This window comes from Engystomops pustulosus, chromosome 7, assembly GCF_040894005.1.
Source record: "Engystomops pustulosus chromosome 7, aEngPut4.maternal, whole genome shotgun sequence".
Taxonomy (NCBI): Eukaryota; Metazoa; Chordata; class Amphibia; order Anura; family Leptodactylidae; genus Engystomops; species Engystomops pustulosus.
The window spans coordinates 85,641,898-85,663,658 of record NC_092417.1 but is presented as its reverse complement, the minus strand read 5'-3'; the positions used below and the strand labels follow the sequence as shown (position 1 = coordinate 85,663,658).

General features: G+C 40.0%; 1 protein-coding gene across 1 annotated transcript in view; it reads right to left on the bottom strand.

Moving 5' to 3' along the window:
• LOC140070192 (neural-cadherin-like) overlaps positions 1-21,761 on the bottom strand; it is a 167,476-nt gene that overhangs the window by 18,492 nt on the left and 127,223 nt on the right. Inside the window, exons 16-26 of the mRNA XM_072116539.1 lie at positions 17,104-17,353; positions 16,888-17,015; positions 16,420-16,606; positions 14,017-14,160; positions 13,065-13,348; positions 11,166-12,777; positions 8,384-8,480; positions 7,019-7,203; positions 6,027-6,256; positions 4,710-4,987; positions 547-761 (exon numbers count right to left, since the gene is read on the bottom strand). Coding sequence (XP_071972640.1) covers positions 547-761; positions 4,710-4,987; positions 6,027-6,256; positions 7,019-7,203; positions 8,384-8,480; positions 11,166-12,777; positions 13,065-13,348; positions 14,017-14,160; positions 16,420-16,606; positions 16,888-17,015; positions 17,104-17,353 — 3,610 coding nt within the window. The remainder of the gene's footprint in view (positions 1-546; positions 762-4,709; positions 4,988-6,026; positions 6,257-7,018; positions 7,204-8,383; positions 8,481-11,165; positions 12,778-13,064; positions 13,349-14,016; positions 14,161-16,419; positions 16,607-16,887; positions 17,016-17,103; positions 17,354-21,761) is intronic.

Sequence of the window (21,761 nt, the reverse complement as noted above, 5' to 3'; positions counted from 1 at the left end):
AGTAGTAAAGGGAGGCCGCTAGGGGTATTTTAGCAGTAAAGGGAGGCCGCTAGGGGTATTTTAGCAGTAAAGGGAGGCCGCTTGGGGTATTTTAGTAGTAAAGGGAGGCCGCTAGGGGTATTTTAGTAGTAAAGGGAGGCCGCTAGGGGTATTTTAGTAGTAAAGGGAGGCCGCTAGGGGTATTTTAGTAGTAAAGGGAGGCCGCTAGGGGTATTTTAGTAGTAAAGGGAGGCCGCTAGGGGTATTTTAGTAGTAAAGGGAGGCCGCTAGGGGTATTTTAGTAGTAAAGGGAGGCCGCTGCTGGACATGTTATTAATAAGGGGAGGCCGCTGCTGGACATGTTATTACAAAATTAGGTTTTTCCTAAAGGTGACACAGCACCCGAGTTATGCTCGTTTTTTTGGCGAATTTTGACACACCTAGCTCAAAAGGTTGCCCATCACTGTTTTACACCATAAAAACTATTGCTAAGGGACGAAGACATAGGTCCCGATGTCTTCTAGAGTTTGCATGCATATACACAGACACATGACTATATGCACCTACCTATTGATAGAAAATTGTCTGAATTTCCAAGTGATGGACTAGTCAAAGGTCCATGATATAGCAAAATCCCCTCTGGTTCATCAGTTACAAAATCTATAGATAAATGGTTTTGTAAGCAAAATCTGATTGGTGGAAAAGAGGCGAATCCATCAGTGTGGAAACTGCGCAGAGTCAGCTGACACAATGGTCCAAAGAATTGCGATTCACAGCGACACCTAGAGACAAATCAAGATGTTATAATAAAAATAACATATTTGTACTAAAAATATGATGTGACCAAACATCTCCCTGTCTTTCGTTTGCACTCCCCTAATATATTGCTTTATTGATTTACATCCAAATATGCTAAAGGAGATTTAATGGAATTGTATTTCCCGTGAGCAACTTCTTACGCTGTTGCAATCAGATTTATGGCAGGATTATAGCAATACCACCACTGCATACGTTCCACAAGCATCTTTTCTTGTAACGCGGCATTTAATAAATACAAATTACTCTTCCATCTGTCAGTTTCCCCTTAATCCTTTTTTGCCTCAGATTTCAATAAAACATATCTCCAAGTATCGCACGGCAGAGCGCTTTGCTAAAACAAAAACAAAAAATAAACAAAAGCGTCCGCAGAAATTTATTTAAAAGAGGAACTAAGAATATTATGAGTCTGTGTGATAAGACATAGGCTTTTAATCCATCGGGTAAGCACTACAGGGAATGCAGGAAAAAAGAGGAAAGATAAACATAACATTTCAGAAAACTCGAACTGGTGGCAGCGGCACATTAGGATTTTACTGTAATCTCAATCACAAGCCAAAATACAATGAGTGAACCCACACCACACTTATTATACCATAGTTACAATATACATTACACCCTACAGTTGCGTTCACTTTTTTATTGGCAGAGTAAGACCCATTGCACATGACTGACTTTGTTGTGACAAACACGCTCCATATGCATGCAGGATTTACAACTCACTTGTGAGGCCTTACAGTGTATGCATTACATACTGTACCCACCATATATATTCTACACATTATTATGCTGGTGGATTCACTATTCATATTACTAATCCTGTACTGATCCTGAGCTACACTCTCTATTGTGCTGTTGGTGTAGTGTGTTACATTACTAATGCAGAGTTAGAACCTGAACTACAGAACTGCAATCAATATTCCCCTGGTCGAGTCACTAGGTTCATATATTACTTTACTTGTATTGATTGTAACTTACAGTCTCTTTTATACCCTAGAGACCTCTTTACACATCTTGTTGTTGCTGTAGACTTAGGATTTTCCATACAGCAGTGGTGTAATCATTTTTTATTCCCATATTGTATGACTGTTCTTGGTGTAAGTATGATCATCTATAGTGCACATCAAAAGCAGGGAGCACAAGGTGGTTTTAGTTAAAAAAACGGCTGCATTTCTAATTCAGTTATGCAGTGTAGAATAAGCCTTAACACAATTCAGGTAATAGTAAATGTTGGAAAAACAAAAACGTGTCAACCCGTCCACAGATGTATATGATGTTTCAGCTCAACCTCATTGATATAAAACAGACTGTCAGCTTATGGGTCACATATGAACCAAACATATGACCGTGTAAGTGAAGAGCCTTGCTTTCATAGCTTACATTCTTCACTTTTTTTACAAAATCGAGCAAGAGAGGCTGCTTCCCAATAAGAATTTCTGAGCATTCAAGAAAGGTATGCTTATAAAGCAGGGCACTTACTCTACATGACCATAGCTTGTGTTTATATGTGACTGAAGAGCTGCAGTGTGCCCTTTAGTGCCTGCGTGCCATATGCAATGCTAGGATAATTGAAGCAGTGTTTCTAGAAAAAAAACACCAATATCTTTCAAATCTAACCTCATTAAGGAAGCGATACCCAGATACAGTCACTAAGAAAAGCAGAGGGACAATTTTATAAATGGCTACATGATGGAGGAGGTTCACATTTACAGTATATTTCATGCAATTTTAAGGGGTCACAAACTTTTCACTTTATGACTTGTTCATACTTGTTTTTAATACAAATTCCCCATCTTTTTTTATAATCAATATTACAGTTTCCACTAACGTGTAAAAATACCGTATATACTTGAGCATAAGCTGACCCGAGTATAAGCCGAGACCCCTAATTTTACCACCCAAAACTGGGAAAACATATTGACTCGAGTATAAGCCGAGGGTGGGAAATGCATTGGTCACAGCCTCCCAGTATATAGCCAGCCCCCAGTAGTATATAGCCAGCCAGCCCCCAGTGGTATATAGCAAGACAGTCCCCAGTAGTATATAGCCAGACAACCCCCAGTAGTATATAGCCAGACAACCCCCAGTAATATATAGCCAAACTACCCCCAGTAGTATATAGCCAGACAACCCCCAGTAATATATAGCCAAACTACCCCCAGTAGTATACAGCAAGCCTGAACAATGTAGTATACAGCCAGCCTGCCCCCAGTAGTATACAGTCAGGCAGCCCCCCCCTGTAGTATACAGCCAGCCCAGCCTGCCCCCAGTAGTATACAGCCAGCCCAGCCTGCCCCCAGTAGTATACAGCCAGCCCAGCCTGCCCCCTGTAGTATACATCCAGCCCAGCCTGCCCCCAGTAGTATACAGTCAGCCCAGCCTGCCCCCTGTATTATACAGCCAGCCCAGCCTGCCCCCTGTAGTATACAGCCAGCCCAGCCTGCCCCCAGTAGTATACAGTCAGCCCAGCCTGCCCCCTGTATTATACTGCCAGCCCAGCCTGCTCCCAATAGTATAAAGCCAGCCCAGCCTGCCCCCTGTAGTATACAGCCAGCTCAGCCTGCCCCCAATAGTATACAGCCAGCCCACCCTTATAATAAAAAAATAAACTTATATACTCACCCTCCGGAAGCCCCGATGCTCAGCGTGGTTCCCCAATGTCTGCGCGGCTCCGCTTCTTTCTTCCACGCGGCTCCTGCAGGGCGCGGCCATGTTTTCTTCCAGCTGGCAGGTGCATACTATGACACGGCCACTGCTTACATCATAGCATGCGCCTGCAGGACGGGAGATAACATGGCCGCGCTCTGCAGGCTTTTAAAGAAGATGGAAGATTGAAGAGGAGCCGCGAGGAAGAAAGAAGCAGAGCCGCGCAGACATTAGGGAACCACGCTGAGCATCGGGGCTGCCGGAGGGTGAGTATGTAAGTTTATTTTTTTTATTGACTCGTGTATAAGCCGAGGTGAGGTTTTTCAGCACATTGTTTGTGCTAAAAAACTTGGCATATACACCAGTATATATGGTATATAAAAGTATACCTATGTCCCTGCCAGCAAACTGCATTAAGTCACAGGGGCATCTGTTACGATCATCATCATTATCTTCTGTCAACTAGATCTTCCTCTTCTCTCCCACCCCCTCCTGTAGCTGTTGCTTTCAGCTGTGCAGGAGGGAGGGGGAGGGAGGAAGATCTAGCAGAGAGGAGATAATGATGTATTGCAAAGGTTGATCTCCGCACCATCTCTGCAGATCATAAATCAGTTTGAAAACCATTTCCGTTTCTTTGTACAAGTAATTTTCATATATACAAACCTGTCCTGCCTACTTCAATCTATGACTGAATTTGTCATTTATAATTGATCTGACCATACCATGTTTTCTCTTACTACATCTTCAACTATGCCTTTGGTGCCCTGCTCCAGAGCCCTGACCCTGTCTGGATCGGCTATCATAAAGCTTTGGCTATTCCATAGGTTTTGTGGGTTCAATGCAGGAAAGAAGGGTGAATACCATAAGACCATTTAGACAATGTTCTCAGGTATACACAGAGAAAAAAGAGTATAGTGGCAGTCAGTCTGCACTTCTTGCTACTCTTTCCATAAGCGTACATAACAGTTTACTTGTAATACAATGGTTGATAACATGGTACAATTGATAATATTCACATGCATAACAACTTTTATAGGTTATATAAGATAATACACATTTATGCAGATAACTGTGAACTGGACTTGCTGAAGGAACCATCACCATCTGATATGTATGTGGAATTCCATATCTTTCCCAATGGAATCACTGCAAGCCCTATCATTTTTTGTCAGGAGTGCCCCCACAAGAGGTCTATGGCCAAGTATGCATGTAGATATTGGGGGTTACCTAACGTTGCACAGTTAATTTAATAATAAGGAATCACTTACCTGTATCCCAATGTTGTATCCACACAAGTCCCACCATTTAGACATGGATTTTGGGGCAAAGTAAAGCAAGAATGTTGGGACCTGCCAGGTGGTGGACACCTGCATGCTATGCTCCAATTGTGGATGACTGAAACAAAAGAGATGCTTCCTCCATCCACAAGGACTGGCCAGTCTGGGACTGCCCTGTGGCATGAGTGTCCTGCACCTCTCAAACAGACAGTTCTCAGGCAGAACTCTGCCTCCCCAGGGAATATTTGGGTCTTCATAGCTGCCTGGATCTGAAGAGATGAAATAGAAAAAGGGATGTTGGAATGAGGAAGTCAGCCATTAGTGTGAAGAGATGGATTTTATGTCAGCAGACAAATGGTATTGCAGTGTACATCTGTGTAGGTTCAGATCCATTATTCATGTGACAAGGAGAAGTTCTGCATTCATCAACTTTTCTGGGTCTAGGCTGAGTGCACACATCGTGGCATCTGATGTTGGCTGTTTTGTTACATGTAAGCTTCACTTTCAGGTACTGTGGACCCATCACACAGGATTAAACTTGTCTCAGTTAGTTGCAACACAGATTATCAACTTGTAGCCGTAGGGAAAGGATAAAGCCCTTACATTTTGTGTTATGGTCCCAAAGCTCCCTTTAGAATGCAATATATTCCTATGGGCAACATCATTTTTTAAACAGCATTAGTCTGTAAAAATATAGTGATCAGTGTACACTAGTGCAATGCAGAAAGTAGACTCATATTAACTCCAGGCAATACTTTTAGCCTGGGAATAAAGTAAAGCATCCAAAGAGCTTCAGATGTCACAATGGGCAGAGAAGTCCGTCTGTAACTAGGGGTTGTCTGTAATACTGGTGTCTTTAAGTTGGGGACCACCTGCACATCCGATTTCTGTCTTTTTTGTGTCAGTATTGTCACCACATTCATTTTTTTCAATTTTCATAGGGTATCTATTGATCTGTCTCTTTTTACAAAACACCTGATGGTGCTGGGGAGAAAACAGACTGCATACAGTAAAAACGGATGTATGAATGATACCCAATGGATTCTCATTGAAATACGGCAAGAAATAGCTTCCAAGAGGAATGGAAAGCAATTAAACACAAATCTGAATAATCTCTGGCTATTGCCAATACTAATAATAATACAGGGGCATCCACAAAAGGGAAGTGTGAGCAGAGACTGTCTGTGAAACTTCGGTAATTAAAGCTGCAGTGATGGGAACCAGAAGTGGCGAATAAACTTACTGTACGAAACACTAACCTCAATGTTATAACAAGTTAATTATATATACTGACTGGACAACACTTGCCTTATGTTTATTTGTGAAAATCATACTCTGCAGCTTGTGAGCCTGATGTCGGGAAGAGGACGAGTCCAGAATGGCCAATCTCACTTCTGTTACTGTTCCCTCACCCTGCAGACTGAAAATCTGAATGTTCTCTGCCCGGGCTGGGATTATTTCTGCCAGGACCTTCCTAAGCAGGTCTTCTTTGCTATGTCCTAGATCATCCTTTACTATAAACTCTTCTGCGGTCACATCTAATAAGAAATATGGGAAAAAAAGTTTCAGCAAATGGGGTCATAATTTAGAAAAATGTCCAATAATTATAAATAATTAACTCATCTTTATCCTTCATTGTATTTAACTTTTTGATCAATTCTATTATTTTAGGAAAGCTGGGTTCCAACCAACATGGTTACCATTAAAGGAAATCTACCATTTGTTTTTATGCATTATGAACCAAACATACCAGGAGAATGCTGTAGGTACAATGATGCAGAAATATATCTTGTTTAATCCCTGAACTGAGTGAAAAAAAAAATTATAAAATGATGGTAATGAGTCTCTGTTGCTCCTGTGGCTGCCCAAGTGCTTCTCTTACCCTAATTTTGCACTGATTCAAAGAATAATGTAATCATGGTGTTATCCCTGAAGAAGTAATCAATCCTTGCACCATCCCCAGCTGCTGTGTCAGAGTCATCCAGCTCAGGTTGATTAGTCCTGTCTGGATAGTTCAGCAAGCTCTGTGTAATATGTTCATAATGCATAAAAACAAATTGTAGATTTTCTTTAAGTTCCCATTAGCTATCATATGGAAGGAGCTAATCATCTGCGAATAACTAGGCAGATTTGCTCAGTTAGGAAACTACAAATGTTGAGTGACAATCTCTGTGAAAGCCGCATTTAAAGGCCATATTGGCTGACACACAGCTTTCCTACTAATAGATATACGGTACAACTTAATAGATGGGGATTTGCTCATGTAGATCAATAATACAATATGGTGATGATAAACATACTTGTTAATATCAGAGATACAGAGTTGTAGATGGTGTCACTTTGTATCTCCTTTACGTGGAGTCTAACGGTGGATACCACATCTGGCCAGACACCATCGGAGACTTTCACCTTCAGATTATAAATTCCTGGGTCACACTTTTCCAAAAGTTGTAGTGTTCCTGTATTATTGTCCAAGTGAAAGTGCCTAATCAACAGACATTAGAAAGAAAGGGTTACTTAGAGTCACCCAACAATAAAAAGAACAGGGTTGTTTAAGTCAAAACTGCATTTTAGGGAATCAGTCAGCCCTTAAACATAAGACCTTGTATGTAAAGTGTGCTGCATTGTAAGCATGTCTGTATGTCTGTTATGCATGGTTTTGAGTTTTCTTGCACCCTTTATTGTCCAGAATCAACATCTGCCACTCATCCTTGATTGGGAGACCATTGACACCAGATCATGCAGGGACACATGTCATATGACAAGGGTAATAGTAAAACCTAGTTATAAATTGTTAATTACTTTCTAGAATGTATAACAGTGAAATGACATGCAACAGAGTTCTAAAGATTCTGCAGCATTATGTGATCTAGAATGCAAGTATTTCATAAATTACCCAGCATCCATCACCCTTGCAGACTGTTTCCCCATTTGTTTTAAAGGGTGAGTATAGTGTAATACAGTATTCTTCAATAGATAAATAAAAGTCTAAAACCCACCCATTCCAGTGATCACTCCTTTATGTGACATATCTCCAGTGCTGAAAACATTCATGTGTCTTACAACACTGCTGGAATATAATACTCTGCATTAGGTTTAATGGACCTTTTAAAGAGGACCTGTCACCTAAATTTTCGGCACTGAAGTAAGCAGCTCCTAGTGCTTGATCAAACGCCACAGTGTTAGAGTGACAGCGTTACAGGAGCTATCGAACACTGCGGCGGGGTACAGTGTAATTGTCAGACCGCTTGCAAAGTTGTCCGATGTATTCATGAGGGGGAGGGGGTGGTCCGAGGCACTGCCTCTTCACCGGACCACCCCGCTCGCTCCATAGGCTGGCAGTGACTGCCGCACGCTAGGCGGCAGTCACCGCCCCTAGCCACGCCCCAAACCCCGCCCCCTCATGAATACGTCGGACAGCTTTGCGAGCTGTCCGACAGTTACACTGTACTCTGCCGCAGTGTTTGATAGCGTCACTGGAGGTTTCCGGTAAAGCAATCACTCTAACACTGCTGCATTTGATCAAGCACGAGGAGCTGCTTACTCGTAGTGCCGATAAACTGGGTGACAGGTCCTCTTTAAGTGTGGCCAGCATTGAGATAGTATACATTCTGTTTTGGACAGTGATGTGCAAGTCATCTACCGTCATGAATTGCTGAGCTTACACTGGTATCTCAGAGATGGCAGAGAACGTTTTATTATCCCAATCATCTTCATCTGGAGCGAAGACCTTCCCAACATCAACTGGTGACCGAATTGCTGCTGATAAGACAAGAATAGTATGGTCAATTATCTCTAAGAAGTCTCTACTCGTACAAAAATGCAAGTTTGACACTATACACATATGAACTAAAAAAATGAATGTTACAATTGTGATATAGAGAAGGCAGCATATTCTTCAATCTATGTATAGAAAATTATGAATTGAATATTTGAAGGCGTGGCAACTTACATTGCACACCTTATATTCACCATCATAAATCTACAGCCAGTACTTAGAATTAGTACTCAATATTAAAGCCCACAAATAAATAGACAGATCATTTCCCCATTCATTAAGGATCAGCACAATTCTCTGTTCTGCTGGGAGGAACCTGTCCCTTTTTCTATATACTGTATATTCAGTCCCCCAATATTCATTCTAATTATCTCCTGAAATTATGTGTGCTGCTAGGTGCCCTTCTGATATCATACAGTTATCGTCTTGGTCTCATAATCCCATAAGGGGATTTGTCACTCTCTCCTGCTGCTGTGTTCTCCAAAACAGGCTGTAAGAACTTCTGGTCAAAATTTCTTACTATAATTCCTATGTTAAGAATATTTGTATATCTTAGAAAAACAATGATGCGGGTATACTACAAATCTTCTTGAATTTGCAGCCCAGCAAAGCATGCACAAAGATTGAACTACAATAGAATATTATTTCCTATCTACGTTGAGCAGAGACAAGACTTGTGGTAAGCACTGCCATGAACAATCTTGGTTTGTGTGAAGATCTAATACACATTAGCTCATATATTTTACATGTCATTAACCTACTTAAAAATGATTGAATTAGTGCAACTGACTTCACTTACAAAAGCACAGGGGCGCCCATTTGCAAACTATAGATGTAGAATATTGTAGAACCCATGCTCCTCAATTCTGTTCTGCAGCCTGCAACACTTTTTTAGGCTTATGGGAAATTTCTTTTAGCACTGGATAGTTTAAGGTACACAACAAAGGATGGACATGTAACTTCTTACATCTGAAGCCCCTTCCACACGGATGTATGGGGATGAATATTGTATGGCTTGTGGTGCCTGACCGCAGTACGATGATCATCTGTCACCGTACCATCACCTGGAAAGATAGAGCATCTATCATTTCCCATACGTACGGGCCAGGCACCATGCATCTACCTCTCCAGCTGAACATATGCTACTCCTGTGTCCAGGGCCGGGGGTAGCATATGTTCGTCTGAAAAAAGCCTGGCTATGTAGAAATATGAACTCCACTAACCAAGGTTCTTTATTCCATGTGCGATCCTTTCTAGCAGCATGCTTAGCTACAGAGCTATAAATGTTGCAATCTGAGCCATTCTGGACGCACAAGACAGCAATTGCTGCAATTTCACATTGACTATCAATGCCTGAGCCTAATATATATTTATTGTACGAACAGCCCAATTTGTGTCTCTTGTGTCTTGCATTTCTAAAAACAAACACGTTTGAGAGCTGACCTTTATTTTAAGAGTAAATGTTGTCACCGTGCTGCGTTAGCGCTTCGTATAATCAACTGCAAGTATACCACACAAAACTGCATAACATTAGAGCAGTCTCCAGCTATTAGAGTAAGTATATATCCATCGAGCAGGGCTGACGTTCCAGGGGAGCAAAACATCAAGATTAATGGTTTCAGTAAATTAGAGAAATGAGCAAAAGGTTGACCGCTACATTTGAATGCCAATAAATGCAAAATAATGCATTTGGGACACAAAACTGGAGACAGAACACGGGATTAATGGCATTTTACTGACATGTAGAGCAACAGCCGGAGAGGAATGGGATGAGGGAGTCATTATTTTAGGTGATTTAAAAGGCAAAGAAAAACCTCATATAATGTGAAATGCCAGGTGGATGAATGCTTTATGGAATGAGGATTTAAAGTGTATAGATGTATTGTAGAAGATGCAGATTACTCATTCATTATATTTTAAAGAAAAATATGTAGGAGAGATGACATTGACTTATTCACTTCTTAAAATTGAAAGGAATTTCCAACAACAAACAAAAGATTAATTCTGGATAAATTTGAATCAGCTGCATGAAAAAGGAAAATATGCACCATCAAGAAAATATGAGCCCTTTCCATATTTATGTTCATGAGGCCATCACCATCACATGTGGTGAAGGAAAGGGCTTCATATTTTATCTGCTTATGTGGTGTCAGTGTTGAAGGATGAAAAACTGGATCTCGGCTCCCGTATGTAAAACATACTAATGACTTGTTTAAATGAAAGAACATATATTGTCATCTCTTATTAACAGACCTAAGTGCATCCACTCGACATAAAAAATAAGCGTCCTATCACTGAGAGTTAGGTCAGTGACCCATACCGATAATGTCGGTCACTGGAAGTGTTTGATCATTGGGATCCCACTAGATCTCATAGCCTCTGTTTGAACAAGGAGAAATGCAGAATTGCTACACCTTCAGACAAAAATCCCTTTTTGCCTTTAATAAGACATTAGCTAGATTTTACATTATAGCAGACTGCAACAGACAGCGAAACTAATCTGGAGTCATCATGTGATATGCCACATGGGTAAATACTGTGGTAATTGCATGTGTGGATTTGTCATGGGTTTCATCTCTTGAAACAGAATAGGCAAAATCTGTAAAAAAAAACAATCACAGATTGTGACAATCATGGAGAATAAACCGAAGTGTTCATGTTTTTCTTACCTCCATGGACATAAATGTAGACCTCTTTGTGTCCTGCTTGGTGAGCATGATCATTCTCATCACCAATGGTTATAGTAAGTGTATTAGTAGCACTCATTGGGGGTAATCCGCTATCCGTAATGATCACATAGAGGTGAAACTCTTTTTCATTTTCTCTATCAAATATTCTCAAAGCCTGGACTGATGCTGTGTTATCGTCATGATCAACCAACAGAAAGTCAGTAGAATTCTGCTGATCAGTTGGTAGAGAAAAATGAAATGGTGGACCATTTTTTGGTGTGTCTAGGTCAGTAGCATGTAATAAATAAGAACTGTCATTTAATCTCAAAGTCTGAGGGAAGGCAGTATTTTCCCAAACTACTGGAAGGTATAAACCATCAAACATTGGGCCATTATCATTCACATCCAATAGGTTGAGGAAAACAGTCATTGTAGCAGTTTGTTCTGGAGAACCTTTATCTGTAGCCAAAAGAACAAGAGAGTATGCAGAAAGGACTTCCCTGTCCAATGTCTTTGATACCATTATATTTCCAACTTGGTCAACCAAAAATTGCCCAAGAACGTCAGAGTCAGGTTCAATGCTGTAAATAACGTGTCCATTTTTACCAGAATCTGCATCAGTTGCTGTGACATTGGCAATGATGGAACCAACTGTTATGTTTTCATAGAAGGGATCGACTTTTATCAGTGATTGACTAAATACCGGGGGGTTGTCATTGGCATCTTGTAGCTCAATCTCACAGTCAGAAATGCTGGAGAAATTTCTGTCTTCCACTTTAATGCGCAGGTTAAACAAACGCTCCTGAGGATTCTCATAATCTAATTTCTTCTTAAGTTTAATTTCTGCCTGATGGTTCTTTCTTGGGTTTTCAATGAAAAATTTATGATCGGGATCTCCTCCAATGATGCTAAATGTTACCAGAGCGTTTTCACCAATGTCTTCATCAACTGCAAAGACTTGGAGGACAGTTGAATTAACTTCAGTGGTCTCCAAGATCGCAACACTATACATTTCTTGAGTAAATTTTGGTGCATGGTCATTTGTGTCTAAGATTGCAATAGTTGCTGTAGCAGTAGATGTCAAACCACCACCATCCTTAACTTCAACCACAATTTTTAAAGAATCATTTTTTTCTCTATCCAGATTACCTTTGGATGTGTAAATTGTTCCAGTATGATGGTTTATGTTAAACATTTCAAGGCCTGACACATCTAATGGATTTGAAAGTATAGAGTAGGCCAAAATTGCATTGATTCCATCATTTTTATCATCCAAGTCTATGGCAGACATCTCCATAATTGAAGTATTTGGTGGTGAATTCTCAACCACACTTCCGTTGCACATATTAAAGGAACAAACAAACTGGGGGGTGTTGTCATTTATGTCCTGCACGTAAATGATGACATCTGTGAATCCAGTGAGTCCATCACCTTCATCATCTGTGGCCAGTACCACAAATCTCCAAATAGCATGTTCTTCGCGATCGAGTGGCTTCATGGCAAAGACACTTCCTGTTTTTTCATCAATAGTGAATAGGTTCTGAGCACCACTTCCATGTAGTGAATACTTTAAACCCCCTGGTTGATCATGATCTGGATCAGTGGCTGAAACCTAATAAAAAATGCAAAATGGAATGTTTTTAGATCTTTTTCACTATTTACACCTGAATAGGTGCAAGTTGATGGCAGTATGACAGTTTGCAAAGTTCCTCTCAAGTTGAGGGATCCTGACATAATTGCAAACTTTGCTGTCAAATAATTGTTGTCCACATTTTGGTGAATAACATACAACACGTGCAATCAAATTTTTTACTTCTTATAGTAGACTGTACTTAAATTGACAGGGGTTCTCCGCTGCCTGGGTCCATCACTGCTTTAAGCGATGATGTCTGGACTTACCTGCAGAACAAACACTGGTAAATCAGCCATCTCCTCAGTCACACTTCCTCTGTACTCGTTTAATGAGAAGATTGGTGGTTCATCATTTTTGTTTAACACATTAATGGTCACTGTAGCAAAATCTTCCCATTTACCATCTGACGCAAGCAAGGTTAGCACATAGACCTTAACTTCTTCATAATCCAAGGGATGGACAATTAAAATAGCTCCTGTCTCAGGGTTCAGCTCTAGTACTCCACCAATGTTCCCAGCTGTGATCTGATAACGGATGTTGGCATTCATGCCTATGAAAACATATGCAACAAAATCAATTACAGATAACACATTAAAATGTTGCAGAAACAATGCTGCATCTGGTTATGTAACTTTACAGTGAATTAAGTCCTTAACACCTAAACCCGGGCAATCGAGAATTTTAAAACTAAGCATTAAAGAAGCTCTATAATGTGCTTGAAATGCTTTGGTTAAGGGGGAGAGCTTTCTTGTAACTAGGAGCAAAGAGGTAGCTAATAAACCACTGATGCAATAAAGCACCAGGCATAACTCAAGGGGATGCCCTGGGTTAGGGTTGCATCTGAGGCATGTCTATTCACAATATGAGGAGATCAGTACTATAAATTATGCATTTTTACTTATGGGGAAGTGGTACAGATTTTGCATTATGGACAAGCTTCAAGTTACAGAATCTCAATTTGCATAAATATACAACCATATCTTGACATAATATAAATTTGTGTTACTATGTTTTGGCGCCAGACCTTTCAATCCAATAAAGATTTTGTGTGGGATAGAAGAAGGTTATGTGTGTATTTAACAGAAGGTCCAAAGCAAAGCTAGGCTGTGATAGCCTTCCAATATAATGTGACACAACAAGACCACAAGAAGATTGTGATGTAATAGTGGAGTTGCCCTTTAAATATTTTTTTAGTATTGTTTTTATTTTGTCCTCTACCTTCATCTGGATCATTGGCACTCACGGTGACCACTACAGATCCGACATCCTGATCTTCATCCACGCTTACAAAGTAGGCACGTTGAGTGAACGACGGCTGGTTATCATTGACATCGATGATAAAAATGCGCACGTAGGCAGTGTCTAGAGAGAAAAGAGGCAGGAAATTAAAATGCTCGAATGAGCCATTTCTGTCAGCTACAATTCCTTAGCCTGTCGGGGCAAGCGTTAAATGAAAACTAATATGCAGACGATACAGGAACCAACCCTCGGGGCTGGCAACAATTTATACAAGCACATTATTCCAAATCTCTTGAAGATGAAATGAACGTCAGCATCAATTCTCCTCAACAGATAACACAGGAATAATTGATTTTTGATGGCACTTGCGTTGATATTTTGGGTCTTATCCCCCAATGCAAGCATTTAGTTGGTAGCGTCTATCCTTTCAGCCATATCAGACAAATTCATCTCAACATCGTTCATTATATATTCACACTGTTTGTATAGCCTGCAGCCCTGCATGGTCCACATTTACTCTGCTGTCTGCACATATATATTCTCTTATTAGTTTTCTTATTATAGGAATACAATTTGCCATACATTCCATTTTAATGGATATTCTTTATAGTATAGCATTCAGTAAGTGTGATTTGCAGGGGATTTGTTTGCTATTTTGTTGCCCTAAGCTATGAAATTCCCTTCTCATTCTGTGCACAGACTTCACATAACTATTAGAGTATGGGCTGCATACACACAATACAAATTTGTTATTGAAGTAAAGGTAGCATTTGGTAGCCTTCACCAGCAGAACATCTGTAGTGGTTTGTAAAGGATTGTATGGATTTTAGACATGGGTGGAGCCAGCTAAATGAGAGTGTTGCCCACCTTTATTTGCATTGTGTACAGAATGCATAGGCCCATCTAAAGTTTCTGCTTCATTGCTTTTATCATTATCTATCCACCAGTCTTCATACTGGATAGTTAGATAATATAAATATACATCGAAGACAGCCATACATCCCTGTGATTTAGGTGCCTGCTAATAATAAAGACTGAATCTAGGCAGCCCCTGCAAATAAAATGTGTTGCATACCATCAAGTTGGAGTAGGTATAGGGGACTTTGGCAGATATACTGTATAATTTGTTGACACTCTGCAGCAGAGATTATGGGGTGTAAAGCAAAAGATTAGACTAAAAAGTGGTTATAGGAAAAGTGAATATGTTACTTTGACTTAAAGGTGAAAATAAGTGACTTGCTTAAGTTTATGTTATTTCTGATCAATTATGACACCATTATGTCAGTGTTCTTGGTCTACAATCCTTCCTTATGATGGTAGATGTCCTTTAATAGAAATAAATGACCAACATAGTGGGAAATTTTATCACATCTGAAATTTAAATTGCAGGGTTAGCCTAGAAAAAAAATAAAAGTGGAAGTGGCATAGTGGAAGAGTTGTAATCTCTGTGTCATTATGCAGTCAGTACAATTGTGGAGATACTAAGTTTATATTATTTTGTTATGTCTTTACACCTTTGATAAAACATGTATTGCCTTATAACAGGTCTGGAAACCAATGAGAGGATCCTTGCTTCATGGCAACCCATTGGTGCCCCCTGATGATGTCATGGGCTGCTGCAATTTAGGTGCTGCTTTTGGATCCAACAGGACCAATTGTGGCAGTTAATGAAAGGTTCTGCCTGTGAACCCTTAACTGCTCTATAACATAAAGTTAAGTTGTGCTGTGGTTAAAGATTAAAAGGACATTTAATATGGTTTACAAAAAAGCCAGTTTCCAGCAGTTAAGAAAGGACCTCAATGGAACAATGTCATAAAAAGTAATAAAAGTCCCTAAAATAAATGAGACATTTTAAACATGTCCTAAATAGGTTTTGTGAGAGATATATACCTTATGGGAGCAAACATCAGAAACAGGAATAAACCAATGTTTAAACATAAACAACTACAACAAAGATACACAAAATTGTTGAGCCTAAAAACTGAAGGTATGGGTGAACTGAGGAACAATCTCGGTGGAGGGTGATGAGGAAAGGCCCAAACTACTACCACCTAGGCAACTGTCTTTCCAGAGGTCTGAGCTAACAGTACTACAGGTAGGATTGAGAGAATGAGCTCCTATAAGATGATTTTTGGACTTTTTGGAAGCCTATATATTTTTTACTTTACTTTTCAGATAGGTTCTCTAGTCTTTGACTAGGTCAGTGACCCTATCAAGGTGGGGATTCTAAAGACAGGGATAGTCCTTAAAGGGTTAATGACAATATATTTCATATAATACTTTTATATATTTGCCCACTATATAAATTATGATTCTGGGTGCCTTATTAATGCCTTCAAATGCCATGGGACCTGTTCCCATTAGATGTATAGTTTCCCTCACCAGAATTTGGTTGTCCATGTTTTCCAGGCCTAGCAGATTCTGATCCATCAGATGATTTCACCTCTAGCAGGTATGAAGTCTTCTCCTCTCTGTCAAACACTGCAGCAGTATAGATGCTACCAGTTTGGGGGGCTATGTGGAAAAGGGCATGGTCCCCACTACGATCTTCTAAGATAGAATATGTGATCTGGTGAATAAGTATAGAAAGTTACAATTAGTTAAATATCTTGTTAAAGCAGTAATAATATGCAAATCTGATCCAATTCAGAAGAACTTTTTTTGCACTTTTCATGTCCTCATCTTCATCTGTTTCTTTGTAGGTGGAAAATCAATCAGACATGAATATGGCTTTTTTGAGCAAATAACTGAGCTGAAATAGAATAGGATCTTTGTTTACTGCTAGCCACTGGTCTGCCAGGATAAAAAGGTGGTTTAACATGTAGGAATTTCTAAACTTTTGACATTTACCTTTCCATTTAGACCTAGGTCTTGGTCAGAGGCAGACACCTGAAGGACAAAGGTTCCTAGATCAAGCCCTTCAGTCACAGATGCTTCATATATAGATGAGCTGAAGAACGGGACATTGTCATTGACATCTGGGAAGTTGAATAGATTAAGTCAATGTTAAATCCTAAACTTTTACACCCAATATTGAATGACTGGACTGAGCAACCACACTCTTACCTGTGATATTAATGTACACTGTAGTGAATGCTGCTAAAGGAACTGCAGCAACATTTTGAGCTCGGATTTTCAGGACAAAGTTCTTGGTTGTTTCATAGTCTAAGTTTTCTGCCACCAGCACAGAAGCAGATCCATCTTCCCTATTTACAGTCAGGTAAAAGCGAATAGGCATGTTGCTTTCAGGAACCAGTCCTTCTTCCAAATTATATGTTACTCTGGGGTCTCCAAGGAAGGACTTGGCCTTAACTGTCTGTGTAGAAATGACATTTATTGGAACATAATTTATATCTTAAAACATAGCATTTTTAAAGTGAGTCATTTAAGTAAAAGAGCACTATGGGCAATCTCACCCGACAGAGTGTCAACAGGTGTCATTTAACTGGAGATAAATTAGACTTAAGGATGTGTTCACACTAAAGATTTTGCTCTGTTTATAATTACTGAAAAACAAGAACTATTATGAATTTGATACTGAGCAACTTTGGCTACTTGGTCTCTGTTCTGTTCTAACGTATGGGGCTTCTAGTATCATCATAGTATCCTACTATATAAGGCTGAAAAAGACGCAAGTCCATCAAGTCCAAGCTTTAAGAATTAAATAAATGTTTTATCCCCATAACTCGTGATATTTTTTCTCTCCAGAATCCAGGTATCCAGGTCTCTCTTGAACATGTACATAGAGTCCGCCATAACAACCTCCTGTGGCAGGGAGTTCCACAGTCTCACTGCTCTTAACCCTTTCCCGACGCGCGCCGTACTAGTACGGCGCGTGCCAAGTCCCGGTGCATGGAGAGGGCTCGCGGGCCGAGCCCTCTCCATAGCCGGTAAGTCTTTGCTGCATATTGCAGCAAAGGCTTACCGGTAACACCCGCGATCGGTGCTAGCACCGATCGCGGGTGCTTTCACGGCGATCGGCGCCGGCAATGCTGCCGTGACGTGCCGTGACGTCACGGTGATCCGTTGCCATGACAGCATCGGGTCTCACGAAGGCCCGATGCTGTCTCGTTTTAACCCATTCATTACAATGTGCTATCAGCACATTGTAATGAATGAGGAGTAAAATCCCCATATACTGCCATATTGCAATATGGCAGTATATGGAAGGATCGATCAGACAACCTAGGGTTAAAGTACCCTAGGGAGTCTGAAAAATAGTTAAAGTAAAAAAAAGTTAAAAAAAAAAAATTATATTAAAAAAACCTAAAAATTCAAATCACCCCCCTTTCCCTAGAACTGATATTAATATTAATAAACAGTAAAAATCATAAACACATTAGGTACCGCCGCGTCCGAAAATGTCCAATCTATCAAAATATAATAACGGTTTTTCACTGCGTTTAACCCCGTAACGGAAAATAGCGTCCAAAGTCAAAAATGACATTTTTTTATAAAAAAATTAATAAAAAGTGATCAAAAGGTCGTACAGTCCTAACAATGATAGCAATGAAAACACCATCAAAAGTCGCAAAAAATGACACCACCCACAGCTCCGTACACCAAAGTATGAAAAAGTTATTAGCGCCAGAAGATGGCAAAATCAAAAAAAAAATTTTTGTACAGGAGGTTTTAATTTTTTTAAATGTATGAAACCTGTACAAATGTGGTATCCCTGTGATCGTAGCAACCCAAAGAATAAAATAGACCTGTCATTTGGGGCACACAGTGAAAGCTGTAAAATCCAAGCCCACAAGAAAACGTCGCAAATGTGTTTTTTCACCATTTTCACTTCATTTGGAATTTTTTTCCCGCTTCCCAGTACGCGCCATGGAATATTAAATACCGCCACTACGAAGTGCAATTTGTTACGCAGAAAATAAGCCATAACAGAGCTCTTTATGTGGAAAAATAAAAAAGTTATAGGTGGGGAGTGAAAAATGGAAGTGAAAAAACAAAAAGGCTAAAAAAGGCCAAGTCGTTAAGGGGTTAAAGTAAAGAACCTTTGTCTATGTTGATGGTAAAATCGCCTCTCCTCTAGGCGTAGAGGATGCCCCCTTGTCCTGGTCACAGGCCGAGGTATAAAAAGATCTTTGGAGAGATCCTTGTACTGTCCATTCCAGTATTTGTACAATGTAATGAGGTCTCCCCTCAGTCGTCTTTTTTCTAAACTGAATAATCCCAAATTTTGTAATCTGTCAGTGTATTCTAGTTCCCCCATTCCCCTAATAATCCTTGTTGCTCTCCTCTGCACCCGTTCCAGCTCTACTATATCCTTTTTATACACTGGTGCCCAAAACTGTACACAATATTCCATGTGTGGTCTCACCAGGGATTTGTATAAGGGCAAAACTATGTCTTTATCATGAGAATCTATTCCTCTCTTGATACATCCCATAATTTTATTTGCTTTAGCAGCAGCCGCCTGGCTCTGGTCACTAAAATTAAGTTTACCATCCACCAATACCCCCAAGTCCTTTTCAGCTCCAGTTTTACTAAGTAATTGGCCGTTTAGAACATAATTATACTTTTTGTTTCCATGGCCCAAGTGCATAACTTTACATTTATCTACATTAAACCTCATCAACCATTTCTCTGCCCACTCCTCAAGCTTCCACAAATCCCTCTGTAATGCTAAACTATCGACCTCAGTATTTATTACTTTACACAGCTTAGTATCATCTGCAAATATTGAAACTTGACTGTGTAAACCCACTACAAGGTCATTAATAAAAATATTAAAAAGAAGTGGCCCCAATACTGACCCCTGTGGCACTCCACTGGTAACATCAACCCAATCTGAGAATGTGCCATTAATGACCACCCTCTGTTTTCTATCACTAGCCAATTACTTACCCAAATACACAGATTTTCTCCTATTCCCAGCAGTCTCATTTTATATACCAACCTTTTATGTGGCACGGTGTCAAATGCCTTTGAAAAGTCCAGATATACAACATCCACAGCGTCTGCCAGATCCAGTCTTGAACTTACCTCCTCGTAAAAACCAATCAGATTAGTCTGACAGGACCGATCTCTCATAAACCCATGCTGACGCTGGGTTATAAGGTTGTGCACAGTGAGATACTCCAGGATAGCATCTCTAACAAACCCCTCAAAAATTTCCCCCACCACAGCAGTTAGACTCACGGGTCTGTAGTTTCCAGGATCGCTATTAGATCCTTTTTTGTATATTCGTACCACATTTGCTATGCGCCAGTCCTGTGGAACATAACCAGTCCTCAGTGAATCTTCAAATATTAAAAATAACGGTCTGTCTATCACCGTACATAATTCATGCAGAACCCGGGGGTGTATGCCATCTGGCCCCGGTGATTTATCGTACGCCGTACCTCTTCCTGGGTTAAACTGTTGACATTCCAAAAAGAATTTACATTATTCCTCATTGTGTCTTCCACCAGGGGATTTTCCTGGGTAAAGACAGTTGAGAAGGCGACATTCAGTAGATTGGCCCTTTCCTCATCTCCTTCCACCATGACCCCCATGTTATTTCTAAGGGGACCCACACTCTCTGTTTTTAGTTTCTTATCATTTATAAACTTGAAAAATAATTTGCTCTCCCTGGCAATATTTCTCTCAGTCTATATTTTTGTGACCTTTATCTGCTTTTTACAGGATTTATTTTTCTCTCTATAATCCTGTAATGCCTCATCGCTACCCTCACGTTTTAGCACCTTAAACGCTTTATCTTTCTCGCTTATTGCTTTCCTTACAAGACTAGTTAGCCACATAGGGTTTTTCTTGTTCCTTTTATGCTTTTTCCCATAAGGGATGTGTTTCTCACAGGACTTTTTCAGAATATATGAGAAAAAGTCCCTTTTTTTTTTTGGGGGGGGGGGGCTTTTGTCTTTGAGAACATTATCCCAGTCTATGCCTTTAAGGTCTTCCCTTAGTTACTGAAAATTTGCCCTCCTGAAGTTTAGAGTGTTGGTTGCCCCTTCACTAACGCTCTTAGTAAAACGTAATACAAAATCAATGATATTATGATCACTATTCCCCAGGTTCCCCCCAACCTTTAGTTTTGATACCCTATCAGGTCTCTTGGTAAGGATAAGGTCCAGAAGTGCCCCCCCTCTTGTTGGCTCCAGGACTAGTTGCAACAGGTAATTGTCTTTTGTTGTTGACAAGAACCTGCTACCTTTGAAGGACCTGCAGGTTTCTGCCCCCCAGTCAATATCTGGGTAATTGAAGTCCCCCATGATAAGTACTTCACCTTGCTTTGAAGCCGCATCCATTTCACTTATCAGCATTTCCTCTGCTGCCTCCATTATATTTGGAGCCTTATAACAAACCCCTAGTAATATTTTATTATTCTTTTTCCCTCCTCTTATCTCAACCCATAGGGACTCCACATTTGCATTTGCGTTATTGATGTCATCTCGCAAGACAGGCTTTCTTTACTTTTTCATGCAACTCATTATACTTTTTTGTTTGGGAACCCAGTATTATTACAGCTTGTCTCCACTCTTGAGTTTTTGTATTTGATAGTACACGTGCTTTTCAGGACAGAATCAAGGCATGGTCACTAGGGTTCTATATTTACCTTTTGTGAGGAAATTGCATTTACATATTTTGTGCTGACTTGTGGCCATATGTGGATCTTTGTTATTAGGCTCTGATCCACTTGGTTGTGTATATGTGTATTTGTACACTTTTTAAATGTTTTTAAAAAACGTGCATTGTAATAAAGTTTCTGACTTTTT